At 36.0% G+C, this 25,720-nt stretch overlaps 1 protein-coding gene across 2 annotated transcripts in view; it reads right to left on the reverse strand.

Annotated features, from left to right (window-relative positions):
- Window positions 1–25,720, reverse strand: part of PPP4R3A (protein phosphatase 4 regulatory subunit 3A) — a 54,297-nt gene that overhangs the window by 16,234 nt on the left and 12,343 nt on the right. For both annotated transcript variants that reach the window (XR_011047908.1, XM_068397502.1), the window contains exons 3-11: window positions 18,017–18,115; window positions 14,944–15,561; window positions 5,949–6,026; window positions 5,732–5,848; window positions 5,118–5,234; window positions 3,640–3,771; window positions 3,442–3,544; window positions 2,069–2,227; window positions 682–851 (exon numbers count right to left, since the gene is read on the reverse strand). Coding sequence is in view for 1 of the 2 variants with exons in the window: in XM_068397502.1 (XP_068253603.1) it covers window positions 682–851; window positions 2,069–2,227; window positions 3,442–3,544; window positions 3,640–3,771; window positions 5,118–5,234; window positions 5,732–5,848; window positions 5,949–6,026; window positions 14,944–15,561; window positions 18,017–18,115 (1,593 nt within the window). In the remaining variant the exon portion in view is untranslated. The remainder of the gene's footprint in view (window positions 1–681; window positions 852–2,068; window positions 2,228–3,441; window positions 3,545–3,639; window positions 3,772–5,117; window positions 5,235–5,731; window positions 5,849–5,948; window positions 6,027–14,943; window positions 15,562–18,016; window positions 18,116–25,720) is intronic.

The following is a 25,720-nucleotide window of genomic DNA, read 5'->3' on the forward strand; positions in this document are numbered from 1 at the left end:
CCTTGAGTCCGAACTCAAAGAGGAAGGAGGTCATCAGCACAGAAGATTTCAAGAGGTGACAAAGCTGCCTTTTTTCCTCACCCACTTACTCTTCCACAACTGTCTGCACCCTAGCTCAGCCCCACTTACCACATTTACAGTCTGTACAGCATCTTGTCAGAATCTGGATGCAGTCAACTGTGAGGAAACAGTACTGTGTAGACTGCCAAACTGGCATGAATATTTTAAGAGACTCCCCATGGAAGGGACTTTGTAGTACTCCATTAATATAATCAAAAAAGATTGATATCTCTTCTGTATGTTTCTATATTTTGTTGAATTGACATTACAGAGCATGACTAAATTTGGTGGTTTTGTAGCAGCAGTTTCAAATGACATTCCTGCCGTAACAGGCCCATCCAATCTGCATGGTGAAACTTGATTAGGGCTGCCTTTGCAAATCTGGGTACTGTGAGTACACCAAGTATCAAGTGAATTTAATTTTCAAGTCATGGTACTGTTTGAGCATAAGAAAGAACATGCATGAATGTGTAACTGATACAAAAGAAAGTTCATTTAAATATGTATCATATGGCAAATTAATATGATAGCATAATTTAAGGTACAAGCAAAAGGAAAAGTCTTCTTGAACTACAAGATTAAACAATACAGGAATTATCTTCAGCATATAACGGCACTCACCACTCTGATAAATTCAAACATCTCTATTATGGCAGAGTTCATCAGATTATAACGGGAACCATTATTTAGAAATGCTTTGACCACAGGTTCAAACAAAAAACTTTTCATTATGTAACGGTTGTAGAATTCATCCTTTAGTCCAATTATCTTTCTCTTGAAACGAAGAGCACCTGAAAACAGAAGTGTTGTCAAAAGAAATTTTAAATTATTAAATTTGAAAGAAAAAAATCCAGAAATTACTCAGCATTAGTTAAGGCAATTTGCAATCTCACTCCTTACACAGCATTACATTATTAGGACCTGGTAATACATTCAGCTATTCACTGCTACTCAACAGTCCTGACTACACTGCTGAAGATCCTCCACCATAATTATACAAGTGAAACCACCTCTGTTCACTGAAGAAATAACATACTACTGTTTAACTATATTACTACTAACATAAAGGTGTATTTTTTATTTTTTAAATTACTTATGATAAAGGTAAAATACTTTCTCAGTAGAACTGGGAAATTTGCTTATCATTCCTATTATTCAAATATAAGTTTGATTATATTTAATTAAGTCCTATTTGATCAGGATGCAAATTATCTCATTTTAAAATTGGTAAATGACATTTTCTTCACACACATACTAAAACAAAGACTTAATTTACATCTAGTTTAAAGCTCTTTCTAAAACTCCAAAGTGTACACAAGCATGTGAATGTCCATGCATAAACAGAAAGTAGAGATTCATCTCACTATAAGGCAGCACATTTTGGTTAGCAACTGGATGTACATCCAAAAAGATTATGCAAGGGTTCTAAAATCAAACTCAAGTGATTTCAGTTACAAATTTAAAAGGTACTTCTTAACTGTATGGTACTGCTCAGTCAACTTCAGGCTTTGTTTTACTCCAAAAAATCTCTTACTTGCCTCCAGAATTAAGTCGCACTGCCTTGCTATTACTGTGCTCAGCATGGTCAACAAACTATCAGAGTTTGAAGAGCAGCACACTGAACATCTGTGCTGTTTAATGCAGTCAGATAACTGTAACCTCTAATTAAATACTTCTGATAATTTCTACTAAGAAAATATCGACTTACAATGATTCTCTTAGGATATTCCATATTGAGATACCATCTTTTCAATTCACCTCTACATCGAGATTAAGATAAATCCTTCTGCTTTTTAGAAAAAAACACATCTATAAATGCAAAATTATTTACTAATACTAGCTGACATATCTATAAATCGATATGAGAAAGACAGAGTATAATAGTAGAATTTCTGCATTCAGTCACAAATTGTCATGATCTGCGAAGAGTTTTCTTCCAGCAGAATGAAGATATGTAACACTTCACGTTCACAAAGTACTAGTTTAATTCTTTAGCTTTCAAACTTACACAATGCCAAGAAAGCGTGCTTTGAGGCCATGAGAACGAGTACCCTTCGCAGGATATCTTTGTTAATGATGTAGTTCTTTATGTGATAAGTATGATGTTCTACGCAGAAAGTTAGCAATTCCAGTATTAATGCCAAGAGTTGGGCTGTCTGAAAATCATCTGTAAGAAAAAGAAAACCAAAATAATTAAATATATCTAGGATATTGCCTTCAGAAGCTAACCTCAAATACCCAGCTGCAGTCTGGTAAACATTTCCAAGTTCTTGTATATTCGCACAGACAGTTTAGAGAACATGCTGGAGGATATGTTTAGTCTTTAAATTAGAAATTGAACAAGCCTGTTATGGACTGAATATTTTCTATTTAAACAGATATGGCAGGAAACCCTCTTAAACTATAGAAACAATTACATTTTGTCTGTCTAAATCAGTGTTTGAAGGTTCAGAGAGTACAGAACCTAAGACTAATATAAGCAGTCAGGCTTATTTAACCAAATCCCATTATGATGTCCACACATCTGTATCATAAAATATTGCCCTATACACAGTACCCTGACTAAGTTTGTACCAAAAATGTGACATATTATGCCTTTTAACAAAAGTACTATGCAATAAATATCTCATGCTCTTTTAATACTTCTAAGACATAATCATATCAGCATATACAAAAAAGTAACTCAAATCCTGCTTTTAAGTAGACAAATAATAAATTAAATACACATTAGATTTAATCTTTTTTAAAAGGTAATGCTACCTTTTTAAAAATACTGCCAGATTGTTGACCAATAAAGAACTCAAATATTTTAAATAGTAAAAATCTAGACATTTACAGAACGTTTATGTATCATTTATGCACCTCCTTTTGCATCCATTTGGGTTGTGTTGTAATATTAATAAACAAACAGTACTGCTGCTAGTAGCCAGTAAGAACAGTTACTTCATCACTGATATCTGCTTTCTTAGTTTGATTTAGAACCAATACCCTCAAATTCAGCATAGTATTGTGACACACACCTTCTCAGGGGCAATTTAGCATCCTCTCTAGTGATCCCTGACCTTAAAACACATTTACGCATGTTTACAAGTCTATATCACTGAACAGCCCCATGAGTTACTAAAAAATTATACAAATATTGTAATTTTTGCTGAAGCAAAAGCTGCAGCAAGTGCTTTTCACTTCTTAAATCGGATCTCTCTGCTGAATTTTATACCTATAGATTATTCAAATGACTAAATCATAAATCAACATTTTACTTCAAACCATGTACCGTAGTCTCATATTCTCTTTAAGATAGAAAACATCCTTTGACAATTACTCTGTTTTAAACACTGACATTCAACAGCCTCGTGAGCCCAACACCCAGAGTGGCATTACCTTTACTAGGCTTGTCCTCTGTAGTATTGGCCAATAAAGGGGCTGTCAGAACATGCATACAATGTTTGTAGAAGAAACCCAAGAACTCTGTCTTTTCTGTTTTCTAAAGAATAACAACAAAAAAAAAATATATATGTAACATATCACCAAATATGCTACAAAAAACAACTGTAATTTCATTTGAAGGTATTTACTTACATTGGCAGTGGCAAGCATATTTTCTGGATCAACTAAAGTACGAAGCAAACCCATGAGTAGCACTGCCCCTCCAAGTTCTGGATCTGTGTCACAAATCATGTGTTCTATAATGAGGTTAATGAGTAATATATCCTAATGGGGGAAAAAAAGGCAAAAGTAAATTCTAATGCTACTCCCTTGCCCCAAATCTGAAATTATCTTCTAAAAGGGTTACTGCCTGGTTAAAAATGGTGTTCTATCAAAATTTTGTAAAATGTAAACAACTACCAAACAAAAAAACCCAAACTTAACAGAAACAAATTAACTTTACATGCCAGCGACACATTCTGGTCAGTTGTTCAACGGTAAGAAGGCAAGCAGTGAAGAGAATCTTTCAAAGCAACTAAAAATGGTTCTGAAATTAACAATCTAATTTAGAATTTAGTCTGAACTACTGAAATGCCAAATGATAAAAAGTACAGAGGCAGAAGCTTAACAGTCTCAAAATTCAACTGGTTTCTGGAAGCATTTTCAGAGTACAGAAGTTTTAATTTGTATCCCCCTTCAGAATACATACCAAAAGTTTTATTTCCATAAACATACAACAGTAAATTTTATAACACTACTGGACTTGATGAAATTATTTTCACCTAAAAATAACCCCAACATGTATTTACAGAAAACAAGAATAACACATAAAAGTAGAAAATAATATTTACATTTAGGAATCCCTATACTAAAGCTGCTTGGTTACCACTGTCCCCCATAAAAGAGGACAGCCATCAGATTCAAGTGGCTGGAACCACCAGCCACATTCCCTGTCCCAGCTGCCCCTTTCTTCCAGTATAGAAGCAGTAGCACCAGCAGCTTCCTGTTCTCTGGTGTGTTTTTAGCAGATACAAGAAAAAACATTAACTATCTCCTCTATGGAAAAGGCAGCAAAATGTTTTTTCTCCACTGCATACCACTTTGAAATACCTTTCTTACTACTAGTTGTGTGCAAGCATTCTGTATTAATCAGCTACAGAGGATTTCTGGGAAATGTAAACCTCTGTCAAAAAGGGTTCTTGAACACTTAGGACCATAATTGCACTTTTAACATGTGAGATTCAGTAAACTGAACACAGGTTTCTTGCAAGTAAATTAAAAACACATGTACATAACAAGATCAAGACTGAAATTTATATTTCGCATTTTAAGAAGGCCATCATTCAAAAACACTTTGTTTTGCTTGTATCACAGCTCATGTTAAGCAAAATGGCAGTTTGTGGTAACCTGTTTTACTTTACACACAATGGAACAAGAATATGTGAACAGGCGAACACTCATCTCACCTGACTAACAGAACTTTTAAAAACATGGTCGTTCAGTATCCTGTAACCAACATAACTATATGCCATAGTTCTTCAGAACTAGGGCTCATGTCATTGTTAGAGTTGTAAATATGAAACAGTAATTTCAAAAAACAATACACACATTTCTGGGGACCCTCTACTTACATCATCATTCTGCTGCGCTTCCTGCATGACAAACTCTCGTACCATGGATGGGTTGTATTCAACCAAATATGAGAATATATCAGTGGCTGCACTTCGTACTTGTGCATCATCCATACCCTGGAAAAGTCAAATAAAATCATTTATGTTTCCTTAAAAGAAAAGGCTTAAATGTAACGAAAACCAGAAAGCATATAGCTTTTAATTCCTACTTACAAGTCATACCTATTACTAAAACAGTATTCTAAAACTGAATTGACTCTAATCTCTTCTTTGTACATTTGACAACTGTTGGGCAAAATAAATCGTTTCCCCGTCCTTTGGTCTATTTCCCTATTTTCTTACTTAACTGTACACCAAGAAGCACGTAAAGATAGGAAACTGAATGAGAAAACAAAAAAGAAAGAATGCCAGGGCACTTACCAATGTCATATTGTAACTGCTTTTAAAGTTTTTACAAAAATATTTTAAATATTCTGAATCTCAAGCTGAGACAAGACAAATGAAGCAAACACTTCAGAAAACCATGTGACTGAAATTTGGCATACTTACTTTTTAGAAAAACCTCTCCGGAGAGAAACAAAATTGTTATCACAACTAAAATTGAGCTGACTTACCAATATGACTTCTAGTGCTGGCAGTATGCCCATATTTGACAAGGTTTTGAAAAATGCATCTCTGTTTTGAGGTTGCAGTGTTTGAGAGAATGCACAAAACTCTTTCAGAAAATTTACCTGAAAAACAGGAATAATATACTAGTTAGTAATTTAAAAAAAATGCATGTATCACTTTGTAGTAACTGTCCCTTTCATGTATATTTTACAGATTCCTTACCAATTCCTGTCTTTTCTCCTCATCTGTGGCTTCATCTGTTAGTTGTGCAAACAAGTCTGTCAGAAATTTTTCATCTTCCTACAAAGGCAAAACAATACCATTTGTTTATTTGACAATATCAAAAGGCATCCAAGTATAATACAAAGTTCTTCTAAACCATGCCTCCTGCAATCAAGAGAACATACGCTTGTGTACTGTAGTTAATCATACCAGTACCAACTTTCTCATTCGGTTTTCAAACAAAGTAATAGGAATCTTGTTTCTGAGCTTTTATCATGTTCAACACCACCCCATCCCCCAACTCTTAATTCTCACTTACGATGTATCTTGTATTGCCTTTTGGCTGTCCTTTTTCTATTTTCTACTGCCATTCTCATAATTTTATCTATGACGACTTCTCTAACTTCCTTCCCTCTTGTCACATGCCCGTCCCCCTAAACCACACTACAATACCCTTGCTTCAACTGTTTACAGATTTTTGATAAACATGGTTTCCCACTCGGCCCTACACACACATAAATCTTTGGAATGTTATGAGATCTTTGCAGCAGAGCTAAAGCAAGGCACAACAAAGGGCTACGTAATAGCAGGAACGAAGTGAGATTCTTTCCCTCCAATGCCGTGAAAAGGGTGAATTCTAGAAACCAAATCAAAGTAACTGTTCCTATTACGTACAGCATTTATTGGGCATTCTGGCTGGCAGCAATCAAAAACCGTTCTTTTTCATGCTGCTGTACCTTAGCAAAACTACAAACAGCAGCCAACACATTACAAACGTGTATTTAGACTGAAAGAAGCAGCAATACTTAGCTTCCCATAACCTTTACAGTCCTAACTAGAAAATTATTAAAACATAAATAAACCTTTCCCCAATATTATACAGTAATAAGACAGCACTTGCTTGAAAGAGATACCTGTACATGAGACACAAATAGATTTTTTCAAAAAGTTGCCAGTGTTGTTTCTTGTGAAGTCAGTAACACCACGTGCAATATCCCTGCATTCCAAAATCACAGCGCTAGAAACCCAAGTTGCCTTGCTTATGTTTACACAGCATAAAGCAGAACCATGAAAGTACTTGAGGTACACCCACATAAACTTTCTTACATTGCAAATTATCTAGGTACCTCATCCAGGCTCACCTTGCAGCCTTGCTGAGAAAATGAGTACCTCAGTTCTGACAGCACACCATGCTAATGCAGCTATAACGCTGTCACAACCCAATCCAGGATCCCTACATGGCACTGCACAATACAGATAAACCCAAAATAGGCTGGCATGAGCTACTACCCTACAAGGCATTTCACCACACTATAAGGTAAGCCCTATATCTAGGATATGCCACATATTTCCTTTTGTTTGATACTGTGCTATGCTTCTAACCTGACCCAATAGTCTAGTGATAATGAACAAAGAATGATTTCTGGACACAATTTCAGTTGCTATTTCTGTGACTGCTTCAACGTAAAACCAAAAAGAGATAGGAGAAGCCTCATTTGAAGTTTACTGAAATTCACTGTGGAGAATCAAGCACGGGAAATGTAAAGTTTGACTTTCAGATTTCAACAGTCAAACATGTTCAAAACAACTATCAAGGTCTTTGATTTCAAAAAACATAACTTAAACTGTGATGAAAGAATACAAGGGTGTTTGTCTACCTGCTAACCAGCTGTTACATGGCTTGGTAAGTTTTCTGTTCTAATATTTAACTGATGTGACATTACAGGTAACGTAACTAACCCACAGCAGAGATACCAACATACTTGTTTACTGAAATAAAAAAAAAAAAACCCCACAAAAACCAGTTCTTTTGAAGAACATTCAAGTTATTCTCCATGATTAGTAGAGTATTTAAGAAAACGCTAAGTAGTTTGCTTTCATTTATCTTTTTGCTATTTTGATCAAGATGTAAAACTAATCTCATTTATCAAAACTTTTGAGAAGCTGCCTGCTTATCCCCGTCTGGAAAGTGTAACCTCTATTTTCCATTCTTACTGTGAAATGAACTTTTCATCTCCTTCACAATACCTGACAGTAAGTGCAAGTCAATACCACAGAAATATCTCAGAATGATCACTGGGAAAAAAACAATGGAAATTTCAGCATTTAGATATGTCAGAGTCATAATTAATGTGCTTCTGCTTAAAAAAGGTACACAATATTACCCAAAGTATCAAATTATTTTTTTAAGTCAAAATGTGGAAGGGGAGGAGGAGATCCTGCACTGCTGGTGATACGTGGGTCTCATCTACGACCCACTGCAGGGCCCCAGAGACAGAGGTGGCCGGGGAAGCTGCACCTCCAGCACTACATGGCAGAGCACGGCAGGCAGGGCCTGGCTGGGCAGGAGCCCAGCTCAGCTCTCTGACCAGATCCCACCACAGCCCTGCCCCGTTCAAGATGTGACCTCACCCTGTTACTGTGCTTGTAAACATCTGGGACTTCCTAACATTGGGAACTGATGAAGTCATCAATGCTGACAGTGTTTCAGGAAGAATTTGCAGAAGTTCAGTATGTAACCATTTTTCAACCTTCCACATATATACTATAATACAGGATTTTACAATTCTGTATTAAATATAATATTGAAGCATTTCTCACACCATCTCCTCTCCCAATCTCCAAAATAAATAGGATTATTTGAAATCTCTAGGCCTCAGAACAACCATGATCTATTTAAAATCAGACAAATTAAGATGGCTCTGAGTGATTCGAAACATCCCACCCTTACATGGATAATATGCAGTAAATGGCAGTTATTCCAAGAAAATAAACACAACCTAAATACTAACTTTGCATTATGTCTTAGCCCTGAAACGCGTTTAGGCGCTATGCCATTCCAGATGCTTCATGAAAGGTAGACAGAGGTTGTTATTGATGGAAGAAACCCCAACCCTCTCACATCTACAGAAAAATTGTGATTGCAATGAACATTCTAAATACAAGATTCTCTCTCTCAAGCTGTAAAATTACTGACAAGGGCAGCACATCTAAAGATACATTCCTGAACAACACTACCAGCATCTATGGAAAGGCACAGTCTGAGAGCAGCGTTCACATATTTTAGAAGTCATAAAACACTGACACTGAATCCTAGAATTACACAAGCTTAAACGTTTTCTGTTTTTTTCCCAGCTTGCAAAAATCCCCCCAAAATAAGTCTGTGAAGTGAACACAGTGCAAATGCATAATTCTTTGCAGTATCTGGCCTCTTCATGCAGAGAAGTATCAGACCCCATCCAGATGTATCTTAGAGGCTGTGAAGGTCACAACTGTTTTCCAAGAAAACAAAACTGCAAACGACAGTTTGTAATTGGTAATTGTAAATTTGCAATTGGGTAATTGTAGAATATAGCTGTTTTCTCCGTGCACAGAAATTATTAAATGTGCAATACTTAAACTATGCATACACCACACACTAAGTATATTAATTTATGTTTTTGCAAGATCTAAGTAGATGCTCCCAGGGTTTAATACCTTTCAAAGTTCATAAGATAGAATTAAGCCAGGCCATCTACTCACTCAATCATATATGACTTTAAAAACAAGAAAACCCACAGACAAAGTAGGATCACAAAAGACAATACTACCTACATTTGTGATTCAACTTTCAAAGCAGTCCTCCTCCTCCAAAAAGGCACTTTAAAAAGCATTCTTCAAAAGCAGGCCTCTCTAAAATCTAATTAACTTTCAGTTTTCAGATACATCATGTCTGTGATTACAGATAAGTGATGAAAAACATTCCTTTCTCAATAAAACATCCAAGAAACTCAACACCGCCTAAGCTGGAAAAAGAGTATACTTTCTATCCTGTTTTCCACCTCTGTATTCATTTTAGGCAGAAATAATATTTCAGCCCAGAAAGCAAACGTTTCATAAAATGTTACCAGCAAACAGAGAATTACAGCTTCAAACGTACATTCCTTCCTGCTACCACACCAGAAGATTTTACAGTTTAAAATGTTTCAGCCTCCTTTATCTCAGACTGCCTTCCCACACATGCCTTCATTCGCTATCAATAAGCTATTTCCACTTGAGACAACATGCTGAAACAGCAGTGGGATTCACCTAAGCACATTTGGAGTTCCTGTACACATTGAAAATAATTTCCTACAATGAAAAAGTTAATCTCAGAAATCATTAGCATGCACCACTTCTTTCACTAAGTCATTTCCCTGAGAAAGTAGCATCCTTTTACACTTCATTGCAAGGTAAATTTTGCTGAAAGTAGATCTCCAGAGTTATTCCTGAGCCAACTACTGCAAAACAGCAGACTGGCAGGAGACGTTCCAATCCTAATACATTTGGGCAAAACTACCAACAGGCACTGACACAATTCTTCCTCTGAAACAACTACAGATAATTACATTTACATCCACAGGGTTCTGTTAAGAATAAGTAACTATCTGTAAAACCACTTTCAAAATTAAAAACAGCCTATTGTTATATATAAATCCAGTAAAACATACAGATGTACCTAAATGCCTACATTTTTTTAGTTATTGAAAAGGGGAATAGGGACTATCAGTAATATGATTTCTTTATTTAAAAAAGCTGATTTACCAGGACAGTCATGCCATGTGATCACTGCTCTACTAGGCACATAAATTATTTTAACATATATCCAATCTTCCCCTTCCACTCTCTGCCTTCCTGAAAATAAAAGACTCTGAAGTCTAAATGCACATACTTAAAAGTAATCCTAACTATATTCTGTATTCTGGAAAATAAAACCACCACAGGATCTTCCTGGCAAAAAGAACACGCCAATGAGAAAGGGGGGAGAGAACGGAAGGAAACAGTGTTTGCTCACTCTATGGCGCAGTTTTGCAAGTTTTTGTTTTTTAAGAACTAGTTAATAATACAAAGGGAAAGAACTGGTGGCCTCCAGTGTGAACATTAGTATATATTTTTTAAATTGCAAAAAAGCGTCATATAAAGCAAGAAACACCACTTACCTGTCCCACCCCCACTCTCAAAACTTGGCGAACTCCATGTTTCAGCAAGGTTTCTTGGTGGCTATGACATCTCAAGACTAGAACAGGCTGGACCCCAAGCAGTAAGAGCATATTAGGAGGGGCTGAAAGTGGAAAAAAATGTTATATACCTCTTTCGTATCTTATGTACAATGAATCATAAAACTTGTAATTGAGTAGGTTTCTACAGCAGTTAATTCTGTAGACTGGAAATACTGGTATCATGGGTTTACTATCCATCATGACCAACAGTTATCTAGTTTAGCGAGATCTTGACAATAGTTAGTTAAAATGACAAATCTTAGACAATTAAATCACAAATAAACTAACCTCCATTTCTCAGAAAAGCCCATCAGTGTAAGCATTTTTGTAAAGATTATGGGAAAGCTAACCTTAATGAAGAAGGAGGTAGGAATACAGTTCATGACTCTAAGTGCCAAAGGTGACTCATTCTCTATTTTTGGTTTTACCACAGAACGGGCAAAAGTTATTTACCTACCAAAGAAAGCAAAATCATGGAAGCAGGTATCTTCCATGACTACAGAATTTATATATTCTTTTTTTTTTTTAAGACATCCAAAATGTCTCCTAATAAAGCCAGAATTCTTAAGAATCAGCATATTCTTATTTATAGAATTCACTAGTTATAATTGAAAAACTGACCTTAAATGTCCGTGACCTTTAATGACCTTAAATGTCCTATCTTGACACCAAATACCTTAAATAAGACAGTGTGGTAATGTTGAGTAACGTCACCCAGCCTCTCAAAAAGCATAAGGCACAATCTGCATGGAGTCTTGTACAAATTTCTAGTCACTTTTCTGTAACTAAGGTACGGCTGAGTTAATTTGAGATGAGGGTATTGCAAAGTGCCACTTTAGTTAATACACAGCCTGACATGAAAAGGGCTCTTCAGAGCCCATGTTTTCATGGTGGAGGTAAGAGGTTTTTTTCTCCTTTCCTTCACAGCCAGTGGGAGAGAAAAGAAGAGAATATAAACCAACTCAGTTGTACACGCAATATTTACAGCATGTCACAGGATACCAGCTGATCAGGGAGTTTACTTTTAATCTGAGAAGTAATATTTCCTAAAAAGATAGCTCTTTTGTCACACCCACAATGGTCCAGGAGAGACAACCTGGAGTCAACAGCAGAAGCATAATAACCTGTGTTACGCATCAACTAAGAACTGGAGACTCATCCATGGCTCCCAATAAACTACCATGAAGCATCCCAGAAACTCTTCAATTAATAACAACTTATAAAAAGAAACAGCTTCTCAAGTACACATGCCCGGTTAGTGAGCACCAGGATCTTGTAAGATCTAAAATAATGAATGCCAGGAACACCAATTACAGAGAAGTTTAAATCTTTCATGAAATAATACACATTCCCCCACAAAAGTATTGTGATACAACCAGCTACAGAAATGCATGTTATACCATATGCTAATGTAAGAAAGCCCTTAAGAATTAGTTATAGAAGTGAAATCAACAAAAGCAGTCTTTTATTTTTGTTGTCAGAACATTATTTATTCTGCTTAGAGAAATAAGAAGGAACAGTATCATACATTTTATACATGGACTGTGGGATTGGGGGGGTGGAGAAAGGAAAGGGGAGAATGAAACTTTAGGGGGCAGAGATTACAGAAAAGTGCAACCTGACATATTGCTCTATAAGTAAATTAATAAATAAATGCCAGGTAAGTAGGTTTAAACCTTGGCTTAGAGCTACAATGTAAGAACTTGAAAAAAAATCAATCAAATCAATCAAGCCTTTTCATCTCTTAGAAATGCAATGGGCATATAATTTGTGACAGCCTCTTTTAATTCCCTCAAGAACTGATCATCAGTGTCAAATAATTCCCAACATTCTTATTTATAAACTCAGGGAGTTCCCCCTCAATGCTACAGAGCTCTACTGTGAAAGGACTAGGAAATGCAACATAGCACAGGATATATTTTCTTCTTTGTGTGCTGCCACTCTTGGCTCCTGAAAGCTGTAGAACGCGCTTGAAAAATTTGAAATATTTATCAAACTTTGAAAGTTATGCAATGCTAATTCTTCTGCCTCCACTGCACAGGGAGTATACTTTATTCTCAACCATAGACAACAGCAACAGAATGAAAATAAGGTTCAGAAACCTGTGGTCACACAACAAATCAAAATCAGATCTGAGCCTCTATTTCAACTGTAAACTGCAAATAAGTTTTGCAACAACCACACTAAACCTCGATATTCTAACCCAAGCTTACCCTGCATCTATTAACCTAACACAGGTTGTAAGAGACAGAAAAAAGGAAGCTAATCAGCCACTAGTCCTCGATCAAGTTATCTCAGGATTTCTGGCAAACATTCCCTTAATGATTCTGCAGGATCAGGTCCCCTTTCTTTTTGCCCAGTTTCCTTTTCAAAGTTCAAGATCCCTCTCAGAATCAGCCACTGGCACCAAGACTCACGAATAATTCTTCCCCTCCTCCTCGTCAAGCCAAAATGTATCATCCTCAGGACTTGAGGACTTAGCAACCCTTGCAAAGAGGTCAAGGTATTTTAGAGACACTAGTCATACTGGATACTCAAGTTGTGACCCCTCAACTGGATCTTTTTCAGCACTCGCTCAAAGTCAGGTTTGTAAGCTTTCTCAAACTGGCCACTCCAACATGCTTAAGGCCTTTTGACTGCTTCAGATACACATTTGTGACTTTGCTTATCAAGGACGCACTTAAAGACATAAAGAGGCTGGTTCAGTTGGGCATAAGCTGGGGTCTGGTACTACTGAAGATGCCCCAGCTGTTCCACCAGGCCTCCAGTGGCTGCTCCAGTAAGTGACAGTCTGTCTCCGAGACGTGAGGCACATGCCTCAGCTGCCAGGCCTGGGTGACATCTTGCACGTCTGGCTGCTTATCAAACACTCACTCCATGCACGTACATGAAAGATTAAAGCTCCGAAGAGTGGATTAAATAATATCAGTTATTCTGATCAACTGAGTGTGGTGGATGAAAAGTCGGGAGGCCTGGCCTAGTTTTGACAATGATCTGCCATATGAGCTCGCAAAAGGAATTTTCACTCTACTTTGCTGTATTTTTCATTAAATTAAACAGGGTGCATTCTGAGATTCAACTGAAGAAAAATATGATTAAGTTAATCAGTAGCATCTAGCACTTTGTCCATTTCTCCAGATCAGACAGCCCCTACAAAGACAGTGGCTATTCATTTATTAAACATTATGAGGATAAGATAATTAACTTCTACAAATCAAAATACACGTGCCGTATCACTTTGCTGAGTTAGCTGAAAGCTTTAGGAGGCTTCCATTAGAGAGATGTGCCACCTATTTCTACACAGTTCAGGAAGTTCATAGGTTGGTGCAGAATACTTAAGACATGTAGGTAAGATATCTAAAGCATCATATAATCTTTTTACATTTGAGTAAGACATACATCATGAAAAACTGGTAATGCCAAGCAGTATTATTTAGGAACTTCTAAGACAAACTAAGAAACCATTCAAGTACCTAAGGCAATGTTATGTTCTGAACCTGTACTTTCCAAATAACTAATTTAATTTACTTCAAAATAAGAAACAGTTATATCCTGGTATGAGATTATATTTGTGAAATTTAGGAGATGTAATTTCATTTTTTGTCATGGTAACATGGCAAAAATTATCCTCAACTGTAGTGCCTAAAAAGTCCCAAAATACAGAAAAAAACACCACTCTAACAAAATGAACCCTTCAAAATGCAAACAGTACTCTTCATTCCAAACAACCTCATTCAGGATTCTACATGTTTGCTCCATTTAAATCAGTTACAGAGAATCTAGTCCAAAATCTGACATTTAAGAACATATACGTAACAGCTCGGTACTCAAATCCATGCCTTTTATGTCACACTTCAAAACGACTTTCAGAATCACAGAAGTGAAGGTTCCATTGAAGCACCTCAATCTTTCAAAGAAAAATTATCCAACTTTCTGCCCAAGTGCAAATAAAGAAACCATGAAATTCTGAAACTTACCTGTAACATACCAACTATTTCCACTTTATTAAAAAAGATGAAAGAATGAAGTGTTGATAGCATATTTTCCTCAAAAACTGAGGGAGTGGGTAGGACCATATCTTGAATATACTGTACTCTGTATGTCTGATGTATTTTTTGCTTCAGCTCTGGATCAGATATAGGAATCACCTCTTTAAATTTTGCTGTTTTAGTCAGAAATTCCCTGTGTTTCCGTGACTGTGATAAAGATGGATCATATTCTAGGCATCCAATTACGTCCATTATACATTCCTCAGAAAACATGACTTCAAAAAGTGCAGTTCTGTTCAAAAGGAAAATTCCCTTGATAATTTCATATAAGTGGTGTAGTCCTTCAATGTTCTCCAAGTCTTCGCACACATGAAAAATTTCTAAGAGCTTCTTAATATAGCCCTCATTTTCCAGTGCTAGTGCGAGTTTTTCACGACGTAACGGTGAAGGCAGTGAAGATGCCACAAGTTCTGCAATTTCTTCTAGTCGACTTAATTCACAAGATGGCAATTCTAGACCTGGTGATGACATATCATCAAAACGTTCTTCCTCAGATTCATCGACAAGGTCCTGAGTAATATCGACAGAAGGGTCTTTGCCTTGAACCTACAAAATACGATGTGTTCAGAAAAGTGGAGTTTAATGTTTACTACTACTTGAACGTTTTTTTAAAATACCATTTCAAATGTCACATGCTTTTTTTTTTTGTATGGCCAAAATAGAAGCGCAAATGTAATTTTGACGTTGAGTACAGCTGGTTTGGAAAATATGAGATAATGAAAAGATTTCTTCAAACTGAAGGCTTTACAAAATTATTTCTACATTGGATATTTAATTCTATTTGTCTTCTATAAAAAGGAGAAAGAATAAAGAAAAAAGCTACATTTTCTGAGTACTTCAAATAAGAAAGGAAATTCATAATTACTAGTATGGACAACAACTTTTCAATAGACTACTGAACTAAGCTATTTGTTTGCAGTCTTTATTCTCTGCAGAAAGATTTTCAAATGCAAACCAGTATTACATAATTGCAGTGATAGCTTTAAACATTTTTCTATAGGCTATTTAACTGCTTTTGATGCTTTTCAAAGCTTCTGCTCCCTCAGAGGAGAGAGGCCAGTCTTGTTAATTTAATTGTTGTTTTCAGTTCTGAAGAGCTGCAAGTCAAATTCTGTTACTGTGCACTTCTGAAATACTCAACGGAAGCACAGAATCCCCTCTTACGAACAGAAAACCCCAAACCAACATTAACAAGAGCAGTGGAAATCTGGAGCTGTCAGAAAAACAAGGCACAGGACCTGCAAAGATCTCTCTAGAGATGCAATGAGGAAATTGCAGAAAGCACACATTAGTGAAAAAAATAGAGACAGACGCTTGGGCACTGTTTGAGCTTTAATGACATCTTAATTGTAGTATCTGCTTGGAGTCTGAAATCCAGAAAGGCACTGCTGTGTAGAATGGTAGAAGGTACTGTTCTTTTTAATCTTGAAAATCAGCAAAAAAAATATGCAAGAAATAATTCTTCATGGATAACAGCAGGCCTATACTTAGATTAAAATCCAGAATGCTGTTAAAACCCACATACTGTCCTGCTTATACATCAGCAGTATAAGTGGTATCAAAGTTTTCCTTTTAGAAGAAGCTTTAATGACTGAGGAAGCTTAAGATCTTTAAAGTACACTAGACACAAATACAATAGCATGACCTCAAAACAGGATGTAAAGACACTGGTTTCTTACAAAAATATTAGATCTTTACATGAAGCTGAGGAAGCTGGGCTTCTTATCTGGGTGTTTCCCAAGAACACAATTTCCCCTTTCCCCTGTTTTGATTCTGTCCCCAACTTTTGGTCCTTTGACTGCTAAGGTTCCTGGAAGTGTTTCTGTACTTATTTACGTAAGTTTCTGTACTCATTTACATAAGTGGTAAACTGTTGAAAAGACCCATTCCTAAAAAAAGGAATGATCTATACACATGCAATTATGAAACCAGATTTATTTTGCCTTCTTTCTGAAATCAGTGAGCACAAACTCCAAAAGACAGAGTGGAGAGAGCAAGATGTTTGTTAAGAACAGAAGGGGAGAGCGCATAGAGAATAAGACAAATTTAGATAAATCCCACCTAATGTAGCATAGAAATTAAGAAAAGTTGTAATGCTTGAAATGGAAGAAAAAACCCAAACAAGAACTGACAAATTGAACTGACATCAATGAATATATTGACTAAACTCTTTTGGGTATTGGTCAATAGTTAACACCTGTCCAAATGTTATCCAGAAACAATACTGATTCAGTGACTATATAGTAATCCGGTTGTAGTGGTAAAACATAATGAGTTAATTAGCACATATTAAAATACATACATGCTATATATAAATTGTTTGACTTCTTTAAACTAAGAATTACAGCTTTGAGGTGATAATCCAAGGATAGAGCTATCTCCTACTTCAACGATCAGATCAATCTTTCATACCCTGACAGTCAACAGAAGCATACTGTCACATTTACATGGAAAAAAGTTCTGTTGAGAAACTCAATATTCCCCTCACCTGAAACAGAAGAATGAGATGAGAGAAAGAGAAGAATGAGAAATGAGAGAGAAATGTGAGTAAGATATGGTTAAATCCATCAGAAAGACATTATAAAATCCATTAAGAGCTCACATACATTCTTCTCTCTACAATAAAACTTTGGACAGGTAACCTTTTCCCTTCTAGCCAACCTGGGAGAAGTTAATTATTAAATTAATTGTTATGAAACTTTTTAAGCACTCATTTTGAGCTAAACTTCTTGGGCGACAATATACCTAAAAGTTACGTTAAGCAAAAAGACCTGAAAATGCTCTAAAAAACCCCCAAACATAGTTTAAGTTCATATCAAATTTCTGGAGGAAGGAGAAAGTTTTCAAATTCAAACATACAAAATTTGGCGGAGGTGACTAAGACAATAGTTTTTACTTCCTATCTATTGTGTTCACAGTTACCTCTTGGAACAGTCTAAACATTTTGAACACAAACACTAAGATGATTTAGGTGTCTCAATCTTACAGTTATCAAACTTACCTGACATATTTTTTCCCATATTTCATCACATCCTGCTTTTTCTTGAAAGCTAAGTGCCAAATCATAATTTTCAGCTTCAGACCACACAATCAAGGTATCCTTTAAAGAGAGGAAGAGTATTTTTCAGGCAATGTATTTCAGATTTTACAAACCATAACAGTGTTTAAAAGAGTAAAATCTTAAAATAAAAACAGCTAATTACAACAGGACAGTATTACAAAACAAATGTAATTGTCATACTTTGTAAGTTATTTATACATTCTGAGATTCTTAGGATTAAAAACATTTCTGCATAAATCAGAATAAGGAAGTTCCAGAACGATACTGAAAGTTTTAGTTCTTAATTCACATGACCATAATATTATAAATCGCAAAAAGGTTGATCTAGAATATGTACTCCTGCCCCAATGCATCTTCTGATAAAATATCCTAACAAAAGTAACAGGGTGGGGTTTTTTTAACCTTGTTTCAATTGGACCACATAAAACTGCACAGCTTTTGTAGGATCAAAGTTAGAATATTTTTTTTCATTTTTTATAGGCTCCAGAAGACACTCTGCTAAGGCACAGAACAGCTGCTTAAAAAGCAGCCCTAAGATGCCTACAAACTTTAAACAAGAACAGAAACTTGAATATGCACAGTTAACTGCCTAAGAGTATGCATACCTGTTACACTGAACCATGCACACCATTTTTACTTATTCCAAACTACACTTCTGAAAGGATGTTTTGCCCTAGATTTCTAGAAGTTAGTTGAAACTGTGTTTAGTGATGTTTACTACCCAGACACTTAAGCTCTCATCTACTTACTAGAATAGTTCAAGAGTTTATCAGAGCCCTCATATTGCATGCAAAAACAATATATGGAAGAGGAAGCTGATGCTGCAAACAGCAATATCGCACACTATAGAAGGTGTCTGATGCAGTAGTTTACAGACAGTCTACTAAATAACTGTTAGAATAAAAAAAACATGAGAGAGGAAAATATAATCTGCATTATTTACATATTGAATCGTTTTATTTCAAAAGTCTCTTGTCTTCCCTGTAACAGCTAGCTAAAATATAGCCACATTAAATATATATAGCTCCATGAAACTGCGTTATTTCAGTTAAGTGCTAAAACATGCATTTATTCACTAGGACAACAGACATGAGAATTTTCTACTTATATTTCAATGAGAACCATAAAATAGAGCATTTTTGCTTCATTAAGTATAGATTTTGCTTACAGTGATTATTCCTAAAGGAATTAATTTTAAATATTTGCAAAAGCACTATAAGTTGCCAGACATTTATAAAGTTTAAGACACTTTATTAATTAAGCTTAATTTATTTCAAATATTAAAATAAATGTTGAGGATAAAGAGAAATCTTACATTTAGAATTTGATACGCACTTACTAGAAAACTCCTTAAACTAAACTATAATCAGCTAGCTCCGTTAGGATTCAGTCAAGCAATACAACATAATCAATTTGCCATTACCAGAGCAGCTATACTGCTTCAGAGGCACTAATGGCTTTACCTTGCAAATGGCAAATAGTTTACCTTTTCCTTTTCCAAAGGGTTGAGGAAGAGGTGGTACACAGAAGAAAGGGATTTAGGAAGACCACCTCCAAAATACAAAAGGAAGAAGAAAGTCACAATTAATAGTTTATTCTCTACAAGACAGGTCATGGTGCAAATACTCTGGTAATAACAGATTGACAGCACCTAGTACTGCTGACTCCTATAGAGTACAAAAAATAACAGTTTACAAAAATTTAGAAAGGGAAGGTGCAAAAGAAAAAAAAGATGGTGGGTTTTTTTTACCATCTTTTAAAAACAGTATGTACCTTACTGCAGTATTCACTGTATGTATCAGGTTCAAAATCCAATACATTAATCTCTGCAATTAGTATTTATACTGCAGTAATTTTCAAGGCCACTGTCTCATCAGTTTCCCACTGAGTAGCGCTTGTTTCTTTAAAAAAAAAAACAAACCCTAACACTAAGTCTTAAGTAGACCCTAGCAGAACTTGCAACATTCCTATATAATTACATTTTCATTTAAGTGAAAGTGGTTAGATTTCCAAGCAAGCCATTTCCAAAAGAAGATCAAAATGTATTTTCTTCTCTGTAAAGAACATGGCTAACAAATAGGGAAATGACTAAAAGAACACAAATAAGGACAGTGTTATTTACATTAACCACAGTAAGCTGAATAAACAAAAGCTCTACGTCTCTGAATAAAATCCAGGACTGGACCAAGACAGGTCTGTCTGTCTTTTTCCTCTAGGGAAAGGAGGGATGGAGGGAGAAAGGCAGGCACAGGAAAAATGAAAGGAAGACACAGAGGTAAAGAGCTGCTGTTGAAAACTATAGTCATAGATGTACATAAGTGTATTTGGCCATAGTATAGCAATTGTTCATATTAAACAAGATAATCTGCTATCATACATGGAAGTTCAGACAGTATTTTTTCACCTCTACACATTCTAATTATTTTTTTATTGCTACTTCTTTGGAAAGCAAAACAAAAAACTGCTGAAAGAAATTATTTCAGCAGCAGAACAATCATCTTCAAGCTTGGTTTATTAATATCAGAAAAGTATTTTCCAATTGCCAACATTAACAATTTCAAATGGTTAGTTATCTGTGTTCTTATCACACAAGGATTTAATATTCAGTGTCTCAACAGAAATCTATCAATTGCTATGCTCCAGATCTTTAGTAAGAGTTATTTGTACATACTCTCTTGCCTCAAAGGGCTTTTAAAAAGAGAACATGAAACCAAGTGAGAACAGCACTTCACTCTCTTGCATAATACACAGTTCAGTCAAAGTTTAAATTCACTGTTAAATGCAGACAGTTATTAATGTAATTCCACTTTATTAATCCTACAAAGCCTATAATCATCCAAAAGAAGAGCAGTACAAGATTTACATATGTAGGGAGAAGTGACTGAAGGAAATTCTAAATGCAGTTAAAAGATTAAAAAAAATGAATAAAAGTCTAGTTTCAGCTTGTCTTATTTAAAGGAATCTTTCTATGTGTTTGATCCAAAATCTCCTCGGTGTAATCTGAATCCACTAACTACTCCAGATCTCTCAGCTATGAAACAGGACTATCTGTTGCTTCCAAATGCCAAACATGACTTCTTGCAACTCCGAAAAGCAACTGAAATTTCTTAAGACTGCCTCCTGCTTCTCAAAAAAAAATATTTTGACAACAGTGCCAGCTGGATATGTGATCACTACCTTAGCACACACAAAATTTGCTGTCTCCCTAAGACCATTTATACAAATCTGTCTTCTTTCATATTATTTTTCATTACAACTGCTCAGGTATAATCAGGAATTCTTAATTTTAAGCAAAAATTCTGAGCATGGCCTCTTTTTAGAAGACCTATGTATTTAACATTCCCATAAAGAAGGATTTATCATTTCTACCAACAGAGGTTAACTTTTTGCACTCTTATCTTTAGAAAGATACAGCCTGAGTCAAAACTTCTTCAGAATACAATCGGGCATTTCTCTGCTGCTTGTCTCATTGTTGGCTGCATCAAGCCCACATGGAGCAAGTTCTGGTTAGTCAGAGGTTTTCAAGGAAGCACTAAGGTGTGCTACAGATTTATTTGAGACTTCATTCCTAAGAAGCTAACCTTCAAAAATAGTACCGCAATAGTTTAAGCCAGGAAGCAGTGGCAATTGTACTTAAATGGACAGGGCTTAGTATGTACTACATGATTTCTCCTCACTTTTTGAAATGATTTCCAAAAGGCTTACTTTCCTTAATAGAAAGGTTGTTGAACACACACTATCAGTCTCAAGTTCTCACCATAACACTCACCAGAAGTCATGCTTTTATTAAGACATTACATCAGTTTTATTTAACTATCAGCAAGTTGATCAGCAGGTGTGTTGTACAGCATTCATACAATCTCCAAAGCAAGCCCTGGGATTTCATAATGAAGAATTCCAGAGCAACTAGTACTCAGGATTTGATGCTGCTGTAAAACTGATGTAAGATTTCTTTCCTAACATAATAAAGTTAAGAAACCTGTTATTGTTTGACAATGCCCTCCCACTGGTGTTCACATCCAGAAAGAATAGTCGCCTTCTCTGTAGCTCCAAAATATTCTCTTGGCAACCCTATGAGATTTAGGCTACTCTCAAGAAGTAGTGATCCCCCAAATTAGATAGGTCTTTCATAAATTCTTGCTTTGTGTCTTAAACAGCAAATTAATCTCTTCCTACTAGCCCCCAAATGATTTTAGGCTTACGGCACTTTCCTGGCTCCCACTGGAAGTTCAACAGAGGAAGGTTGTTTCTCCCCGTCTTGGACTGCCCAGTTGCTAAGTCTTCCTTATCCAAGCCCTTACATTGTTTACAGTTACTGACACTTCCCTGGACATGCCAAGCCACCTTTCAGCATCTTGCTAGCTAATTATTCACAGTCAAAAGTACTATTTTATAAGCAGAAAACTGCTTATAAAATAAACTACTAGCACTACCTAGGTTTTTAAAGTTAAATATATATGGTTATCATGGTAGGTTGCAGCAGAATCTTCAGGCTAAAAAAACCCACCCCAGTAATGTAATATAAAGTTTCAATTCTGCACTTGGTTTTGTGCATTTGTTCACCTAGAACCTGGATGTGCTAAAAAGTTATCCCCAAAACTGGAATAACATTTCAAAGGCACACTCGGTCTTTCGGCAGAGTGTATTCTAGTAACTTCTATGAAAGCTCAACAATCATATGTGACTTTTAAGATAGCGATTTCATAGCTGCATTACCACAAATCACATGGAATAAAATCAGTTTATTAGTTCTATAACAGAACCTTGACTCACTGCCCTAGTGACTATACCCAGAAACAGAAGAAAAATTACATCTCACAGGAAAACATGCATGAAGATAAAGGAACATGTGATCATTTAAAATGGATGAACCAACCCACCCCAAAACCAACAGCGGTCACTCCCCTTGTTTCTCCCCTCACCCCACAAAACCACACGCTTTTCCTTACTATCTTAGCTACAATAGGCACAAATTTTATTGAAATAGTTTCACTGTTGGCTCGCTTGTCCTGACAGCAAGGGCAGGAAGTGCATCTTCTCTGAGTATTCTGCCAGTTGCCTTTTTGGATCTTTTCAAAATTTAGCTTTTTCTGCTCTCCATCATTCAAGGATAGCCACCTTCAAGCTACATAGCTAGTAGATGGTACTCTGGATGAATTTAAGCTTTGTATTCTTGTAAGGAACTGAAAAATGTACTGCAGAAGCAGAGGACATGAGACACTGAAGTTTCTAGTGCAGGGGCAAGACTTTGTAGCTGGAAGCTGTAAGCAACTCAAGTCTTCCTTGTTTCAGGCACAAAAAGGGATGCAATACATACTTCATCACTGGGTTACAGGATGTACACGGATGTATCTAAAATAAAGTTGAGGATATAAGTCTTTACTGTTCTATTGCTAAAGCACTGCCAAAGTACATTGAAAAGTACATACCCCAGTCCACACCTGAATCACCTTTTCCCTAGATAAATGCTATGTATGAGGAGTTTATTTCTCCTTTCAGGTTGCATAGGAAGAGGTGTGTTGTCCTAAAACACTAGAGCAATTGTTCATTTCCTGAATAAAGATCACTTGTTTAAGAACAGCACCTCTGTCACTAGCATTCCGGAATTGTGTCATTTTAATGCCTTTAAAAAAAAAAAACCAAACGTAAAAAATGGAGAATGGATTGAAGTGTGTGAACTGACTTCACCAGGACATTACAATTAAAATATCTTAGAATCATAGAATGGTTTGGGTTGGAAGGGACCTTAAAGATCATCTAGTTCTAACCCTCCTGCCACAGGCAGGGACATCTTATACTTTTACTAGTATATAAAGAAAACAATCAACAACAGAAGAGGAAAACTAAGTATTCTATGAGTGGTCCAGCAACCCATAGTATAACTAAATTCCACTTACTAAACAAAACTTTGTTTTAAGCTGTGTGCTACTTACCCATAATTGAATCCAGTATATTCCATGCCAAAGGTACAGGACCATTATTGTAACATTTTAAAATAAGAATACCAATAAAATTTCACATGTAGCCCTAAACAAGAATACAGGTCAGGAGGCTAAGCCGCTGTACTGATGCACATTCTGCTTTTTCAGAAGAAATCTTCTGCCTACAAATAGTACCTTAAGAAATATTAGTTCCTTTTCTGAGCCATGGGACATTAGATTCTCAAGTTGTTTTGTTTCTAGCTTATTTTCCTCATACAGATTCCTTTCTTCTAGTTCTAGTATAAGTAAGGATGAGTTTGCCAGGAAGTACATGGTTCAGGCATCCAAAAACTTCCATGGGTAGCAATTCTATGTTACAGAATCAGACACAGAGATATATCTTTCTTTTTGAACACAGAGCAGAAAATGACTCTTCATTGTGACAGAAAGACTAATCTAATTTATCTGACTGGTGAAAAGGTAGTTAAAATACTGTCTATGTGTTTCATGCTTTAAGGAATTATTTCAAATCTCTAGATGGCAGGTAAATCTGGGAAGACCTGGGACTAGATTGTGCAAGCTGAAGTATCTCAGGATTGTGTCGATGTATGAAAAATGAGTCCACAAGCAGATCTCAAGATCAACCAAGTGTTCTTCCTCTCCAAAATGAAAAGCAGACAGTTTTATCTACCACCAATTAGATCAATATTTACATGCACACAGAGACCTGACTACTCCACAATAAAGGGCAGCCATTGCTTTCAATCCCAAACCCCAAGAAAGCAAAAGCAGACAATTTGACAAAATTTTACTCAAAGCTCAGGTTCACAGGGTACGGATTTTGTTGTTTTGGGTTGGTTTTTTTTTGGTAGTTTCCATGATGTTTTACATGCCAAGAAAACAGAGGCAGCAAGGCAAACTTGTACTCAGGTCTTCAGACTATTATTTTGACAAATAATGATCTAAGCTGTGACAGTTATCATTAAAATATATATATGTATACTCAGATTGCATAATTTGTGATATCAACAATTAATGAGACAATCTGTTTCACACTTGCACTAATAGTGCAGCATAGGTAGAAGGTTCTTTCACAAGTGGAAGAACTTCACTGTTTATCACAAAGGTGTCTATAGGTTTGTTGAAGAACACAAAGCAACTGGCATAGCAAGTTCCCCCAAGAGCTTATCTATCACACATCTCTTCTTCCTTCCAACCACAAATATTAGTTGGTCCAATAAAAGATTGTTTCTTCTTACAAGCCTCATGTCAGCCTAGACAAAAGTCAGAACTCATCCACTTATCCCATTAGATATCCGAAGTGCCTACAAGACACATGCTAAGTACGTCACTGTAAAAACAGATGTACTGTTACGTACCCCTTTAAAATGGAATGGAGGTTCACCCTCACAACAAAATTCTGAGATAAACGGCTGGTAAGACCAAAACATTGGAAAGTTACTTTGAAGTTTTAAGTCTTACATTTCTAGGAGATTTTTCTTTAAATTTTATAAGCACAACCCACAACTGCAGACAAACTCAAAAGTAAGTCTTCTATCTCAGGCTGCAATTTCACTAGCAGCTGAGGTGACCTAAATGGCATTCTGCAGGCAAAAAGGAAAGATCTCACTCATTCTTCCATCCCACAGTTCCACAAATGGATCTTGTGTGAGGTGGCTTGAAACTTCTGCTGACATAGAGAGCTACCAGTTTCTGAGGCGGG

The sequence above is a fragment of the Nyctibius grandis genome, chromosome 4 (genome assembly GCF_013368605.1).
Source record: "Nyctibius grandis isolate bNycGra1 chromosome 4, bNycGra1.pri, whole genome shotgun sequence".
NCBI classification, from domain to species: Eukaryota; Metazoa; Chordata; class Aves; order Nyctibiiformes; family Nyctibiidae; genus Nyctibius; species Nyctibius grandis.